Source organism: Chironomus tepperi, unplaced genomic scaffold, assembly GCF_022539635.2.
Source record: "Chironomus tepperi strain 1889 unplaced genomic scaffold, CSIRO-AGI_Ctep_v1 contig_244, whole genome shotgun sequence".
NCBI classification, from domain to species: Eukaryota; Metazoa; Arthropoda; class Insecta; order Diptera; family Chironomidae; genus Chironomus; species Chironomus tepperi.
Window position 1 is genome coordinate 3062481 of NW_027226366.1, and position 17407 is coordinate 3079887.

Sequence of the window (17407 nt, forward strand, 5' to 3'; positions counted from 1 at the left end):
TTTGAAAATTGAGGAAATATGAATTCGACATATATATCGGTGGCAGTGGTGGTGAGCGCAATCAAATTATTGATGCTGTCAATTTCAATTTTTCACTTTTGAATATCGAATAACGAATTACTAACTTTCGAATATCTAAAATTTCAGTTTCGAAAATCAAAATTTTCACTTTTTAATATTGAATACTTAACTCTCGAATATTGAAAATTTCACTTTCGAATTTCGAAAATTTCACTTTCGAATTTCGAAAAATTCACATTCAAATTTCGAAAATTTCACTTACGAATTAAAAAACTTCGAAAATTTTACATACATCTCTCGATTATTGAAAATTTTAATTTCGAAAATCAAAAATTTCACCTTCAAACTTCGAAAATTTTACTTTCGAACACTGCAAATGTCATTCCATTAAATTTTGAAGAATAAACATGACTACAGTTCACCACCTTTTGTCAAATATGACACTTACGTCTCTATTTTCCGCATCATTCCCAAATACGCTTACGAATTTTGCTAAATGCTCAAAATGCCTCGTCATCTCAGTAGCTAAAATCATGTCAATAATTATTGAGCGAGCAAGCTTGTACATATCACGATCTAGATTCTTAAATATGTTGATTTTCTCATCAGATAATGTTAAACGAAATGTTGTGGCAGCATGATGTGACTCAAGTACACAAACATCATTGTATAAAATTGCCAACTGATTGTCAGAATTACATAAATATGCGGATGAGCGCCCAGGATGATCCACATCATGAGCAGCAGATGCTATCAATGCCGTCGCCTCGTCTAATCGATCCATAATTTTTAAGTCACGATTTGCTAATTGTTGGAGATAACATGCTGTTGCCTGTCGTTCACATTGTAGATATGCAAATAAAAAAAGGAAATAAACATTTATGGATGTTGTGGAATTTGATTAACTTTGGAAGTTGTCAGATCAAAAGAATAAAATAGTCAAGACGCATTTTAACGGTTCTTAAGAATTTGAATTTTCATAATTTGATCAGTGTCCACAATGACTTGAAAATTTGCTTACATTGTTTCTATTCTTTCATGACTGCCTCAAGCAGTCTTGTCAAAGCAAGCACAAACATCAGTTTCTACATACTTTAAACACATTTCAAATAACCAATATATAAATATTTACAGACCTGCATAACATCTGCAGCATGAGTACTATTGTGATAAGTATTCACATTGTGGTAATGTGACTCGATAACAATGAGCCATGATCTAAACGTCACTTCATCACAATTAAATGTATTGTAGACATCAAAGCGCCGAAACAGTTCTGTTCCTAAATATACTAATGGATGCTTTTCCGTTAGTTCCTCGAGGCGGAAAATTTCAAAATCCCAATCTAATGCACATTCAAGCAGCTCCGTAACGTGTGTTGGCATCTTCATTTTTGGAACAGCTGCACTTGTACTCGATTGTCTACTTCCTGATCGAATTATAGATTCATTTGAGCTACGTCGTGATGATACAACGTTCGTTGGACCCTGCTATAAATTTTAAATTATTAAGTATGATTAATATGACATAAAAACATAGAAAAAAATGTATGTCAACTTACCGTCAATAAAGCACCAATGAGATCAGTGGCAACTGGATCTTCAGGTCTTATCTCTTTAATTTGCGGACTATAAAGTCCTTCACGTTTCAAAAAGTCCATAACACGATCCAATAATCTAGCCTCATCAGTCGAACAATTTTCCTGAACTTGCGTCAACAAACTCAACACTTTTGTTATAGGCGCTTCCAATGGAAGTGACGATAATTTTGCTAAACTCGTTCGTCTTAATCCATCAGATGCTATTGAACGGATATCAAAACTACCACGTCTTATTGAATGAAGTGAACCTCTTGGTTCTTTGGCTTGTGGAATCGATGGTAGTCCCATCTCGTGACTACCGCTACCTTGTATACTTAATATTAAATGAGTTGTTGATTTTCCTAAACATGCAACTGGATATGCTCGAACATGTAATAAAATTGGATCCTGAACCTTACGAGTGAATGATAACGTACCATCAAACTCTCTCAGTCTATTTGTTTGACTTAATAACACTGATGCATCGGAATTGATAAAGTCGTGCAACGGTCGACCAACAACTTCATCCTATATATACCAAAAATAAACATTGATTGTTAAATTTTAATTGATATTAATATTCATGTATATGCTTACAATTTTCATTCCCAAAATTCGTTCAGCTTGCTTATTCATGTATTGTATTCTTAAAGCATCATCTGTTATCATAACTGTATCCTTCACCCGATGAAGAGCAGCATAAAGAGCTTGTTGTGTGGCGATAACATTCTGCGGTCTAATGAGCGAATGTTGAATTTGTCGAAGTTCAGAGCTTAATATTGATACATGTGGAGATTCAATTATACACTATATATGTGGGTGAATGGTGGTTATCAGGATCAGAAGAGCGAGTAGTCACACATTATAGAATGAATGAAAATGGTAAATAAACATGAAAAGAGAAGAAAAATGCTTTTAAAAAATTTATCCTCGTATTACATTGTTTGTTATGTGACTTACTCTATTATATCCTACATCTAGCAACGACAGAATTGACGTATCGTCCTTTTCGAAAACACTAAAAATAAAAAAAAATATATATAAAAATTCATACTTGATTCATATCTAAATTTATAGCTTCGTGTGCGCTCGATGTATCAAATGACCTTTCCCAAAAGCTGTATATGATAAATCAATTTGTCGAGAAGGAAAAGAGCAGTGAACGATTTCATAAATACACAATGTTGGGCTGAAGGAATACAGAAGGAAGTTTGTTTGTTTAATGCGCATTTTTAATAGGATTTCTGGGTTGTGTCTTTGTTAAAATTGATCTAAAACAAGAATTTAACGGCTTCTGAATTTTTAAATTGTTTTGTACTAAAAACTGTGTCGATGCTGATCAAAAACATGAATTTTAACGAAGTTTTGAGATTTAAAAAAAATTATTGGTTTGTGCCTCTGTTAAAAATAGTGTAAAAGTTGATCAAAATATGAAATTTTAACGGCATTTTGAGTTTTTAAAATATTGATTTGTGTCTACATTAGAAATTTGTCAAAACTGATCAATAACATGATATTTAACAGCTTTTAAATTTTTAAATTCTATCTGTACTAAAAATTTTGCAAAATTGATTGCAAATCTAGAAAGTTTCTTAGAATTTCAAGTGGATTTCCACGGAAAAGAAGCTTGTTTACAACTCAACATACTCAATCACTAATAATCTAAAGCCGCAAAAGTAATATAATTTATCGGATAAACATTATAAAATTGAATTAGGCAATAAAAAGGAATCGATAAAGTTTTTTTTTAAAAAATGCTCTAAGAAAATTGATTATGAAGCAAGGTGATGGATAATGAAATAAATAAAAATAAAAATTTCATTTCACATTCAATGAAGCACATAAAAAACATCGATATAAATTGATTGATATATCATCAAGCATATGTTATTGAAGAAAGGAAAGGCTTTTCAATGTAGGCACAATGAATTTTCATGTGGTTTAATTGAAGTAATGTGTATCATTCGTTAACTATAAGCTCTCTGATGTGAAACGGTATGTAGGAGAAAGATCAACAGGTGCCATTATCCTATCATCATTCTCGAGTAGCACATCAGAATTATTTAAATGTGTTTAATGCCTCTTACCTCTTTTTAACCACACACACCATAATCGTATATTGACTACCCTTGGAACTTCTCAATGATCTAGATGATGATGATGTAAAAAAAAATTCAATTTTAATCCGATTATTGATAATTAATTTACGTATAATATGACAGCACAAAAAATAAAATGATATAAACAAACCTCCCAAATGACTCGACATCAGTGTTTTTACATCGTCCATCGACTATCACAAGATGATGTCCGCCATTAAGTGGACTCTGAAAGAGCTCTAATGCTGAATCTGTACTCTTTGCACGAGTTATTTCTAAATTTAAGCGTTCACATGACCTCAATACAGCATCACTAACTTGATCATCCTTATGGAAGACTATCAACGCTCGTACGGGTGGATTCGGTGGGATGAGATATGGATATTTTCCATCATGAAGTTTCTGAAAAAGACAAACAGAAAAATAGAGAGAGAAGGGGAAAAAAATAAGAAGTCAGATGTGATCCATAAAGATATTAAATATTCAGCATTATTATATATAAGAAGATTGATAAGGTCGTTCAGAAATGATATCCAATATATGTAGGGATGTAGGCATGGATGGGTTAATGGGGAGGCATTCGATACCCATCTTAGAATTTGGAAATCCCTCAATTCTGGTCCCTGAGCCACTTCATGTAATATCCCTGAAGTTATCCAATAAATGGGACTACAGACCAGTGGTGGGCAACCTGTGTGCAGCTATATTCTAGTGGAAATGTCATGAACCGAATGCCATATGTAATTTCTATCTTAGATTTCCACCAAGGTGTTCCGTGGCCCCAAAAAGGTTGCCCACCACTGCTATTGACTCATTTCCCTTTGTCGTTTGATACAAAAGAACTATATGGAATGTCAGATAGATCCAGATCCTCTCTAGAGTCAAAGAGAAGAGAATGCAGTTGACTAACCATCATTTTGTAACCTAATTTTACCCCAGGCAACCAAAGCAACCTCACTAAAGCATTCAACCAATAACAACTGAACGTCATTTATGAACGAATCCCAATCATGAAAAACAAACCACGAGTATAGGTTCAAAAATGAAATTGAGCTCATCAAATGAGCTTCCATTAAATAAACTTGAGAAAATTCTTCTTCTTCTATTCCTTCTTTCTCCCTTCTTCATCATCAATACGGCACGAATTTGTTCTATTTCGATGGTACATAAAAGGAAAACATTGTACGTATGTATGTTATGATAGTAATGATGGCAGCAAGAAGAAAAAAAAATCAATGAATGAGAAAAAAAAGCAGCAAGAATTATGTAAATGAAAATTAACGAGCTGATGATAATATGGAGAAACCTTGGAAGTGGAAAATTGGATTCTTTTTTCGTCTCAAACTATTGTTTTCAATTTCAATATTCGCATCCTGTAAGTTGCTGCAACCATAACGATATAAATGTGTCGCTTTATTTTCAATCAACTCATGTGTCGAACATGTTGGATCTATAGCATCAACAGGTATTAAATTATAAACAATTTGTCGTCGTCTTTCGCGTGAATTTAATTTACGAATGAAATTTTGAGCGATGTGCTGTTCCATTGTTTATGTGAGTCTGCATGCGAAAGTTGCTATTTCCTCTAATAATTTTGTTCCTTTTGTTCCACAAAATTGAATTAAATTTTGTTTTTATTTCATAGATTACTACGACTAAATGATGTATAACAAAAGGGTTGGAGAAGTTTACAATTAAGTTAAGCAACTTGTTTATTTTTTGACGAGTATCAACTTTCATTCATCAACTTTTGAGAAAAAATAATTAATTTTTAGGTAAATGAAGGTTTTATGTCGCTACTGGATCTTTAAATAAATTGCTTTTATAGCTTTAAAGGGATTCGGGATTCTAATTTTTATTATGTTTACTATGTCAATACAAAGTAGCATTTTAAGGAGTTTGATCATAGTTTGAGCTCATTTGGACAATGAGCACTGGATACAGAAAGACGATTTAAATGTGCTTTGTGCCACTTTCCCGAATAACCCCAGGTAGCTCAATTGAAGGAGCATGTTCTCGGATATCATATGACGTGGGTTCGAGTCTCACTCGAGCTATGTTGTGGAGAAGTGTATTTGTCTTCAATGGAAACTTAGAAGTAGTAAGATATCGAACATGAGACTAATCTAGAGCAAAAGAGCAAGAAACTTGAAAAACCGAAACTAAAGATATAAACACAGATTCCAAACCACACATAGTTTGGAATCTAATAGAAGACTCAATGACTTTTCTATTGCTTCCTTCGCCTACTTCTTGTCACTCGACTAACAATCCATTGCATCAAGACAACATCCTACAATCAACAAGATTCAAGAGAACTTAAACTGCTGATCAAGAGTTCAAAACAATTTTCCTCCACAATAGACTATTATTGGAGCATATATGAACATTTTAAAAATACACAATCCATCATAAAATTCCCAATCAAAACACACATCAAATCCAATTTAATAATATACCGATTAAATTCTCATAACAAAAAGTTCAAAGACCTCATCATAAATTATTCCTTATAAAAAGTCAGATTGTATGGGAATCAGACAAAGTTCTGAGAAAAAATTCAAAAAGGTATAATTCCGTATGTTTTGCTGAGATCAACAGACCCAAAATCGTTCATAAAAACTTAAAATGCGACTTAGAGTGTGTCACCAAGACATCTGACAACTGTCCAAAAAAAAAAAAAATGGAAAAGTGTACTCAGATCACGTTTCATGATAAAATTTACAATTCGTCACACAACGTCATTCGCTTCATTCAATATTTCTTTTTCGGTTATCACCAGTTATCACCCCATTTACTTCAAAACAAAAAAACGCAATAAAAAAAAAGTTTGGAACTAGAAGAGAATATTGAAAAAAAATCACAAAAGTCATATTCACCTGTCGTTTATATTTGTCTTTAAAGAGCTTTTTGATCAAGTATGAACCGGATTCACTCCTCACCAAACGACTCTCATTGTTATCTTGAGTTGGACTTTTATCTGATTGTTGTGATATCAAATAAATAAAATATGGTATAGGCACTATTGTCGTAATTAATAATGAAAGCTTTTTTTTTTACCATTTTTATCAATTCGCTTTGTATCATCAGTACAATTGCTATTATTGAGTGACCGTTCGTGAGTATTCACATGTGGTAAGGGATATAAAATGTCAAGTGTCTCATCATCGTCACTAGACATCGCGTCATAACTAACTGTCGATATTGAGTGGAGATATTTTCGATTGTGACGTCGTAGAACAACTTCTGAATCGTGATGATCCATATCATTTACTATTAATTCACTTGATAGGTCATTTACCACTTTATTGTCATTATTATTATTAATATTGGGAATTTTAGCACCTCCATTATTATTATTATTGCCACATCCACATTTATCATCATTCATATAATATGAATCGTAACTATCACAACGTTTTCTGTTAAGACATTTTGTCTTGCGAAATACTTTGAAACATGAATCAACCATGATAAATATTTTACTCCGTTCCTTATCACTTTATGGTCTACCGTGTAGTATTTCTTTTCACTTCGATACAATTTCTTCGTCCAACTACTACGTATCGATTACGTTATTGCACTTCTTCTTCGTTTTTCGAGAACAATAAGGCCATAAATGGAGTTCTTTTAGCTGTCAGTCTATTCGTGAATGGGAAATTCACAAACATTTTTTTGTTATCTTCAGAATAAATCCATTCTCAATATTGGATTTAATTTCTGTTTTATTGCCTTTTAGCTTTATGTGTTCTCATTAAGTCTTGAATTTTCTTATTTTCTCTTTTTCTGGTTCAATTGAAAAATCTATAGGAAAAGTTTCGGTATTTGTGTCAATAAATCGTGGGTGGATATCATATAAATTTGGTATTGTACATTTAAAGGTGGGCATTTCGATGTTATTAGTGGAATCTTAAGTAGGATCTTTATCAATGTTTACAAAAACATTTTTAACGGTTTTTTGAAATTCAAATAGAATCATCAATTTTAGTGAACAATAAGAAAGTCATAAAAATTGTAAATTTCAAAGTTTATTCAATTTTACTGTGTTTAACTTAAGTTTTTAACTTGATTGTGACTTATTACTAATTAGACAACGAACTGGAAGTAAGTAAACGTCAAGCAAAACTGTTTCTCAACGTTTTAAATAGAAATTTTACGAAAACATCACGGATTCACAACAAATTTCCCAAGATTACACAAATCTGACAAAATTTCATTGAAATCCACATTATTAGCAGTAAATAACCCAATTTCTCACTAAATATTCATACCCATTAATCATCAATTTACGTAATTCTTTAGCGCCAATTATTTACAGAAATCCTGACGTAAACTTCCTCAATTTAATTCATTTGTACTGTATCTTTCTTAACGAGTAGCAAAATCGATTCATTCATCTGGAGTCAAAGTTCTTGGAGCAAAATTAGCATGTGTTGAATTTACAGTTAAAGAGTTTATTTATAATAACTTTTCATCACATCCTTAAAATGTTTACGTCAATGAAAATGAAACTTTAACACAATTTAACTTAAAATTAGATACGAACTTTTATTTACTCACAAAGAAACAATTGAGTTGGGTAAAAAAATCTCAACATGACTTTAAGCACGTGCCTCACGGAAAAAAAATTCACACAGTTCATTTGGCGTCATAAGAGCTAATTTCTTTTAGCGAATTTGTTAGCATGTCTATTATTTTTATCATTAAAGCGGCGAAAAATGCGTTTCAGTGGCTAAAATTCTTAATAAAAAAAAATATAATAATGACTAAATTCTCTCACATGTTTGGTTTCGTATACACTTGACGTATTTTTTTATTATTTTTAAATAAAAGGCAATAAATAAACTTGTGACGATTTCTTCAATTATCACCAGTCACGATAAGGCGAGAGTTGTTAATCTGCTAATGGATTTATATTTGAAATAAAATAAGTCTATTTTTAGTCGACATTCACTTCAGTAATTTTTGCGTCTTAATTAGATTAACTCATATCATCACATTGTTTTAAACAATTTACACTGTCGAAGATGCTTTCCATAATTTCACAAAGAAATCTGTCATAGCAGTTACCTCAATACCGACTTAATACTTAATTAAATTCTGTCTCTTCCTTTTTTTATTCATTTATTTTATAATAAATTTATTTATTTGTCTTGAAACCGCTTTGTGTACGTAGCGCACAGTATCTTGATAAATTGATGTCAATAGGATATTTTATTTCATTGTCTTCGACATCAAAGTTAAATCACTGAAATATATAGATATTCACTAAGCTTATTATTGATTTTCCCTTCCGTTTCATCATCTGAAACTTTTCTCATCATAAAACATACAATTTTTTTGTCGCTTTCATTCAATGTCTTGCAGCATAACATTGTATAAGACTTCTTATTCACTTTATAGCATAATGGAAAACTAAATTTATTATTTTTAACACAGATTTAAGAGATTTTGTTGAGATCACTTTGGGTTCCATAGTTTTTTGTGACAAAGTTTACTAATCTTTAAGATTAGACCAAACTGTCTAATCTATCTAATTAATCTAATGTTTATAGCTAGAATTTTAATTAAATTTTCTGATAAAATCAATTAATCTGTTCTTTTAAATCCTATTTGTGACTGTTCTGATATTTTTTCAATGCCAAATTAAATTTTAAATTTTCTTATCTTTTTCACGAGTAAAAATGTAAACAAAACAATTGAATTAAAGAAATTTTGAAATTTATCACTTTTTTGACTGCTTTAAGAGTTAAACTTTGTATTTCTATCTTTGCTCACTTAAAAATTAACAATTTGAATCGACAGAATCGTAATTTAAAGCAAAATAAGACTTAAATTCATATCTAAACTTTCCAGGTGAGAAAATTTCAACTAAAAACTACTAAAGTAATTTGAATTTCATAAAACAGTTGAGACATAAGATCATAAACTTAAAAACGCTTCCACTTATAAATCCTCTTCAAAAAAGCGTCAAAGATAACTACATCGATAATTTCCACACTAGTTTTTTTATATATTCGATAATCCTCGAATCGTTTAGGTTATTTTTATTGAACAATCAGCTATTTTTGATTGTTTTCCACTAAATACAATATAGATAAAGTTATATGATATCCACACAAACACAAAAAATAAAAATCCTTCACATGTAATGGCACATGGACACTTGACTTAAGGCAATATACTGAGGGGGAAATAAGAATTGAACGTCTACTCACTCACGTTTAAGCTTAAAATGATTTTCATTTGTGCTTAACAGAGAAGAAAAAAATCTCTTTTTTAAAAAGAAAGCTGGAAATATTTTTCACTTAGCGCCTTTTATTGCTGTTTAAATTAGGGATCATCTATTTTTAGTCTGTCTATAATGTGCAATTTATGTAAACACTTGCTCACTAATATTAAATATAAGTATATTTCCCCCACGATTTACGTCGAAGCTTTCAAGTTGCGTAATTTATTTTTTCTTACTACTAGAACTGAGCATATTAAATTGCTCTTAATTCATTTTAATTTTTATTGACATCTCATATATATGTAGATGATATTTTGTTCATGCTTCTGTATTCACTCATATGGAAATCTCTATAATCTCACAAATATGCAAAAAATTCGATTCTCAAAATTTTTTGAGTATTTTTCGCTCTTCTTATTCCAAGAAAAAAAAAACACAAGAGGAGGAAAAAAGAAGGTTTTCGGAATGTTTATAGCTCGATATATTTCTGAATACTAAAAATGTATGTGCTATTTCCACCTGAGTTGATTATTATTTTTTTTTCTTCCAATTCTCTTATCGTATCTACGTATTACTTTAAAAAATTCTTTTAAAATTGTGTGCGATTTTTTTTTATTTTGTTCCTCAAAATCGAGAAGACTCGTGTGTTTGGTATCGAATGAGGAAAGAAAATAATAATTTTTTGTCGTTAAGGCTGAGAGTTATGAAATAAATTCTCGATTCGAACTAAAGTTTTAATTAATATTGTGTCTATTTTTTTACTGAGCGAGAGAGAAAAAAAGCTACAAAATGTGGAGATGATTGGGGTGTCGGAAGCCCTGTCGCGTATCAATAGTATGTAATAAATTTATTAAAGTCTTCTTTATTTTCAGTATCGATACGTTTATAGACTAATTCCGAAAATAACAAAAGATGATGATGAAGTTGAGTTGAGTCGTGTAAACTTAAAGCGCATTATCATCATGATCTAGTAATCATATTAATTTAAAAATAACTTCTGGACACGTTGTGCAAATATTTTATATTCTTTTAATAGGGTTGTTGACCTTGGCTTGTTGATATTAGATTAGATTCACAAATGTAAACAGATGGAAAATTGCAAAAATATTCAGAATCTTAATTTAAAATGCTTACTTTTTTATTGATCAATAAATCATTGCTCTAATTGCTTAGTTATAAATTGTTTTCAAAATATTGAAGACCTCTTAACCTTTTAAACTACTTCGTCGGATCAATTGAGAATCTTGATCTCTCATAGGTGTCTAATATGCCACAATACAGCGCGGGACAGTTAATAATTGAATAGTTTTGAGAATGCATTCCTAAGACACCCTAAGCGACACAAACTTGGAACAATTTATTACAAAATTTACTTTAACTCCGAAAACCACGTGCCCTGCCATGTGGTTTAAGGAATTTTGTGTCGTCTAAAACATAGTAAGGAGGATAGTCAATAGCAATTTGATGAGAATTTGTGACTAATCCTCGAATTTAGCTTAGAATTCCAAAGATTCCAAGTCGAAAAAGCTAACTGGATAACTTACTTTCCATCTCTACTCAACAAGCATCTCCACACCAATAATGCGCACACAGATACATCAATCAAAGTAAAAGAAAAATAGAACAAACCGCAATCAACGCAGAAAAACTGCCCTAAATATCCCAAACATCTTTTCTTTTTCCATAAGTAAAGTGATAATGAACCACCAAAGAAGGAGGCTTGCGAAGTAAGTTAAACAAAAAATCACGTTTTAGTTGTTGTCATCCACACGTCACACAATACGTCACTTGATAAGCTACCCGATATTGATTTACGATTCATTTAGGTTTTTTTGCAAAATTTATGGCAAAATCTATGTAATCAGTAATAAAAGATATATGTATTGGAAGTAGAATGCAATCATCATTAAAAGCATATATTGCGAGTGATGAAAATGGAAAACAGCACACAATGCAAATTATATCAAGTCAATTAAAGTGAAAATGATCTAATCACAATCATCAAGTAATGAAAATGATGATAATAGCTGAATATGGAAATCTAATATTTCAAAATTACTAATTAAAGTCCATTGTTAGCTAGCCATATCCAATTTTTAATACAATTTTCCTATTCGAGAAAATTTCCATCATGACGTTATTGGATTTCCATCAGAAGTCATTTAGCATCAAAGAAGGCAAACATTTATAGACTTTAAGTCCCTCTGCTTGCATATTTTATTCGGCTTTCACACCTTGGCGACATTAAATTTCAGAAAAAGCGATCGCTTGTCAGCTTTATAACGATAATAATTGAGTTGTCAGTATAAAGGTATTCACGCAATTTTCCTACGACGTCAACAGCATAAACGAAAAAAAAAAAATTTTTAAAACATTTTTCGAGACTTTTTTTAGGACTCGAATGAAAAATTCAGTAGTTATTCCTTTAAAAAAGGATCTGATGTACTGCCATCGGACATACAATAGACCGAAAAAATCTTAACTTGATTATGTAAACTTGTGTTTTATTATATCTGAATTCTATAGCATGGCCTCCAGGCATTTTAATTATTGCTAAGGAAGTTTTATGTTTCTGTATCATGTTACATCTAAATTCTTGTAATTGTTTCGGAGTGTGAGGGTAATGGGGTAGAAACGGTTTTGTGGATATCTAGACAGGAATGTATTAAGGGTCGAATCTGGTCGAATGGGTTGCGACTAACAAAATCAAATGAATACTTCCACTTTATGACAATTGCTGCTGAAGATGAATTCTTAAGGTTTGGTAAAAACTGGGAATCCAGCAGTTTCCTTCTATACAAAGATGAGTTTTGGACATATTCCTTAATTTCATTGCTAGGACAGAAACACACGTGTGTTACACCGCCCTAGGAAAGATCCGAAAGGTAAATGACGTCAAGAAGCTCTCAGAGTAACATAAAGCATAGATTAACGACTGATGATTGACAGTTTAATACTTTGTTGTTCTCTGTCAGTGGGATCAAACCCACGTCCTACGAATCGGCGACTGAGCTACCGAGAGTTGTAATGACACAAGGCAATAGGCTCTAAAGCTTTCGATGTGACCAGCAACAGACATGGTTTCAGCTCCAAGTCGGAGTATGGTTAGTAAAAGACACAAAGCACACTTAAACATTCTTTCTCTAGCTGCTCATTAGCCCAGTGCTCTTTAGTACACATCTCTTATCGTTGTATTAGACCACAACACAAATCGATGTATAATACGACACAACTTCCTAACTCCTTGCCTGCTTTTGACCATTAACATCAATAATTCAAAGATGAGCATTCAATTTGCAAGAAAATTGCGTTAAAGTAACAAAAAATCGATTATAATTACAACTTCATCATGTTACAAGCATGCTGAAATTCGTAAAGTCAATGACATGTCGAAAGTAATTTGTGATAGTGTTAATCAATAAAATTTATGAACGATCATTAGTTTCCTCTTTTTTTTTATGCCTCACTGACGTCAGATATATTAAGGTCGTAAATAATGTAATATTGATGGTTTATCTACAAATTTACAGTTAACAAATTGTTCGATTGAGCCAATTTTCTCATGGCACTTAATACTAAGCACGCAATGATGAAAATCTCTTTTTTGTTTTGTTTTCCTTGTCTATCTTTATCGATTTGCTGAGGATGGGAAAGAATGTACGTAATGTCTGGGTTGACATTATACAAATGAGAGTCTTGAAAGAGTGAATTACAAGCCCTTTTTTCGTACCTATGAATAATTAAATTCGTTATTTATATTCAATGATGATGCAATTTGGGACTAATGTGAAGTTAGCATGAGTTTGTGGCACTAAAGGGCAATAAAACGTGACAGGCTGAGGAAGTTTCGGTTTTAGGAAACTGAGGATTTATCTCACAGAATCATCAAATGTCCTTGAATCATGTTCTATGCGATACATTCCAACAAAGACAACCTTATCGTCCCTTTGCACGTGAGATGCTTAGGCAATCCATCAAAGATTATCTTCAACAATATTTCAAGGATCAAAATAATTTTCAGAACCAAATAGTTCATGTTTAAGTGGTTGTGCCATCTTCAAAACTGTCAAGACTGTTTCTTTATGTTCAGCTATCCAAACACTTTTAAAACAACTCACAAGCGTACTCTTGAGTGAAGAACAAAAGGGTTGCAAACAATTCTAGTCGACCGTATTGTTTGTTATATTTGCAAACATTAGGGCAGTTGTGGACAACCTGTGTGACAAGACACTCATTTAAAACCATATATCATGTACGGTTTCGGTCGAGGCTTACCAACAAGTCGTGTCCCTTAAAATAAAAGGTTGCCCACAACTGCATCACAAAATAAACATGAGAATGAAGGAAGGAGTTTGAAATGGTCAAAAAAGAAGAAGCAAGTATGATGCTTGATCCTTTTTTTTCGTAGAATAATTCATGCAACATGGCAATTACTAGATATTTATGGAATAATATCCGAAAAGGAAACATTTCTTAATACTTACAATTGTCGGTTCGACTGGACAGTCTTCCTCGGGTGTTAAAGCAAGTGATGATTTCCGATGACCGAGACGGGAATTTGATGGTGCACTTGCTATTAAAGAGAAAATGAGAAAAATAAAGCAACAATTAAATTTCAAATGTAATAGATTTATAGAGCTAATTGAATAACAAGGATTAATTAGTAACAATTAAATGGTAATTTAATTTTTTTTTTGTAGCTATTTGGAACGCAATTCGTACTTAATTAATATAACAATTACTCTGTTATTTTGTTTGTTTTATTTCTTTATTGCTGTTCATTGTGTTTGTAATTTATTGAATTTTCAGATTTATTTATGTTTAATCTGTTTGAGTATTAAACTTTTTTTTTCACTCAAGCTTCTTTTTCTTTCTACGATGAAAATGAGGAGATGAGTTTATTGATTTTGAAAAAAGATGGGAAGGATGAGAGAAGCATAATGGAATAAACTCTAATTTAGAGATTAAAAATGAATAAATATATTTTATCGATGGTAAATTGATGGTTTTGTTGTAAAGTATTAGATATGAGTGCATTCTTTAATCAATTTCTTAGTTTTCTATAGCAAAATACTGTGAAAAAGAAGCTTTAATCTAAATTATTGATCAAATTATGTCATAACGGTCATTTTGAATTTAAATTATATTTGCAACCAAAATAAGTTGATTTCCCTTATCATAGTTGCAAACCCTTTTCATACAAATATTCAGTCTTATTTCAATCATCAAACAATAAACATCTGTTTGTTAAAATCAACTTCATTGCTCTTGTGCTGCATAAAGGATATTGAATTTTGATGAATTCAACAATTTTTGACAAAATTGGACAAAATCTAAAGATTTTCACAAATCCAGTAACTTAAAAAGGTCAGACAATCTAAAATTAGACTAAAAATATTGAATAGCTTGCTGTAATCACTGAATTTAACCAGCATCAACAGAATATCCATTGCTGTATGTTTATCTTGAGCTTTATCAAGACTTAACTATGATTAACAGTAAATTGAATTGAATTAAGTAGTGTTATATCTTCCAATAAAGACTAAACAAAGAGTGATGTGCCTTGATTCTATTAAAAAGTGTGTGTTGAAAATATTTCCGTTCATTCATGGCTTATGCCTCTAAATACGATAATCTGATAAGAGATTTAATGCAAAACTGTTGTGCTATTTTATACGTACGTAAACTAATTAAAACTATTTTTTCTTTCTTCTTTCAGGACTTAACATTTTCAGAGGCTCAACAAGTATATAAGTAGATGATAAACTTTTTAATATTGTGCAAACTTTATGAAGCAATTTTTCTCCACAAAATAGTTGTTTGGTAAAGTTTTTCACATTCTATAAAGTAGTCGATGAATGCAGATTTTTTTTTCTTCCCTTAGTTTAACGTGTTGAATGAAGCAGATGGAACTTAGACAATTTAGTTTTAATACCTTACTGCTTCGTCTACTAAATGCAATGATGAAAGGCAAGCGGAAAACTTTCTTCATTAATATTTTAAGTGAAGAGATAAAATAAAAAATAAAAAAATATTGTCTCATACAATTATGCAGTCAGTTACAGCTACTACAACTTTGTATTAATTGTAATTATTTTTCAAGCATTTGTACGTAGTTCATTATACTTCGTATTTAGGAAAGCATTTTTGCATTTCATATATTTTTTAATTCATTATTTTGTACTGCCTCGATTAAATGAAAGGAACTTGATTAAATATTAAATTCTATTGTACATTCGATCAATGTCGCTTTGCTGAATGTTAAGTGTTTCAATTGCCTTTATGGCTGCTTCCATTTCTCTCGATTGAAATTTTAATATTTTACTTCATGTCAACCTTCAGGTTTTGTAAATGATTTTTGCGGAAATAGTAACAATAAAATAGAGTTGGGGGTCTTTTTGATTTGAATATTCAAATTTAACGGTCAATATAAATTCAAATTTATTATCAATGGTTGTTTGAGTTATTTGAATTTTTATTGACCGTTATTATATGAATTGATGTGACGGTTGAATATTTGAATGAGAATTATTACCAATTGACGGTTGATCATTTGAATTTGAATAAATATTGACGATTGAATATTTGAATTGTAATTGACGGTTAAATATGTAAATTGATATTGACCGTAGAATTAATGAAGCAAATGATTGACCAATAAAGCTTTCATAATTCCACGTACAGCAATAAGTAATTGCATCCTTCCGTTAACCACGGTTCCGATAAAGAGAAAGTATTTACAATTAAATGTTAATTAAATCTACAATCCTATTAAGATAAAGGTAATTTCTCTTCATTTTATTGAAATCGAGAATTTCAATTGAAAAAGCAGACAGTTGTTGATGAGGAAATTGCGCATCGGTAAAATGATATGATGTGCAAGGTAAAATGGAAATCATGGCAGTTTAACAAAAGGCTTCAACTTGTTGCATATTCGAGAGTCTCTCTTTATTACGCGAATTTTCATCTCCATTTTTTTGTACATAAAAGCTTATCTAAAGTACTTATTCGTAATGAAGGATGACAGGCATATTCAGGTTTCAATTTCACTTCTCCTCTTGCTTCAGTTAACTTTAAACAGACTTGCTTGTTTGTTGAAAAGGAGAAGGAAAGAGAAGATAAAAAATTTATCAGAAGGCAGGCAAGTGAAGGATCTAAAAAAAGTCGTAAGTTCTTTCTACCGTAAATAATTTAAATTTTTTTATTTCATTCCTTTCGTGTCTCTTCGTCTCATTTTTTTTTCCTTTTCCTTATTTACTGGCTGATTCTATACATCCGTCAAGATGCTGAAGGCACTCGTTTTCTCACTGAATTTTGTTCCTTGCATTAATGATTATGTACATTACAATTTATGTACATAAACCACCCTTTTGTGTATGTTTATTGCTTATATATGCTTATTTGCGGAATGGAAAATAATATTATGGTTTTTTTTTCGCACAAATATCAACATGAATGGATGAGGTGAAAATTATA

At 31.2% G+C, this 17407-nt stretch overlaps 1 protein-coding gene and 1 long non-coding RNA gene across 13 annotated transcripts in view; one reads left to right on the plus strand and one right to left on the minus strand.

Annotated features, from left to right (window-relative positions):
• Positions 1-17407, minus strand: part of Pde8 (phosphodiesterase 8) — a 76357-nt gene that overhangs the window by 5341 nt on the left and 53609 nt on the right. For 4 of the 11 annotated variants that reach the window (XM_070641470.1, XM_070641469.1, XM_070641472.1 and 1 more), the window contains 8 exons: positions 14416-14504; positions 3851-4101; positions 3688-3747; positions 2561-2618; positions 2198-2407; positions 1583-2128; positions 1158-1511; positions 470-853 (listed from right to left, as the gene is read on the minus strand). In XM_070641470.1, coding sequence (XP_070497571.1) covers positions 470-853; positions 1158-1511; positions 1583-2128; positions 2198-2407; positions 2561-2618; positions 3688-3747; positions 3851-4101; positions 14416-14504 — 1952 coding nt within the window. Of the gene's footprint in view, positions 1-469; positions 854-1157; positions 1512-1582; positions 2129-2197; positions 2408-2560; positions 2619-3687; positions 3748-3850; positions 4102-6578; positions 6680-6759; positions 9337-9917; positions 10419-10450; positions 10581-14415; positions 14505-17407 lie in introns of those variants that run through there. The other 7 variants (XM_070641465.1, XM_070641464.1, XM_070641463.1 and 4 more) reach the window with 7 other exon arrangements.
• Positions 10492-16113, plus strand: LOC139091398 (uncharacterized). 2 transcript variants are annotated; one of them, XR_011544505.1, is made up of 3 exons: positions 10492-10765; positions 15651-15754; positions 15816-16113. It is a non-coding gene; the product is annotated as an uncharacterized lncRNA (long non-coding RNA). The 2 variants fall into 2 exon arrangements; XR_011544504.1 differs by lacking the exons at positions 15651-15754; positions 15816-16113 and adding an exon at positions 10821-11123.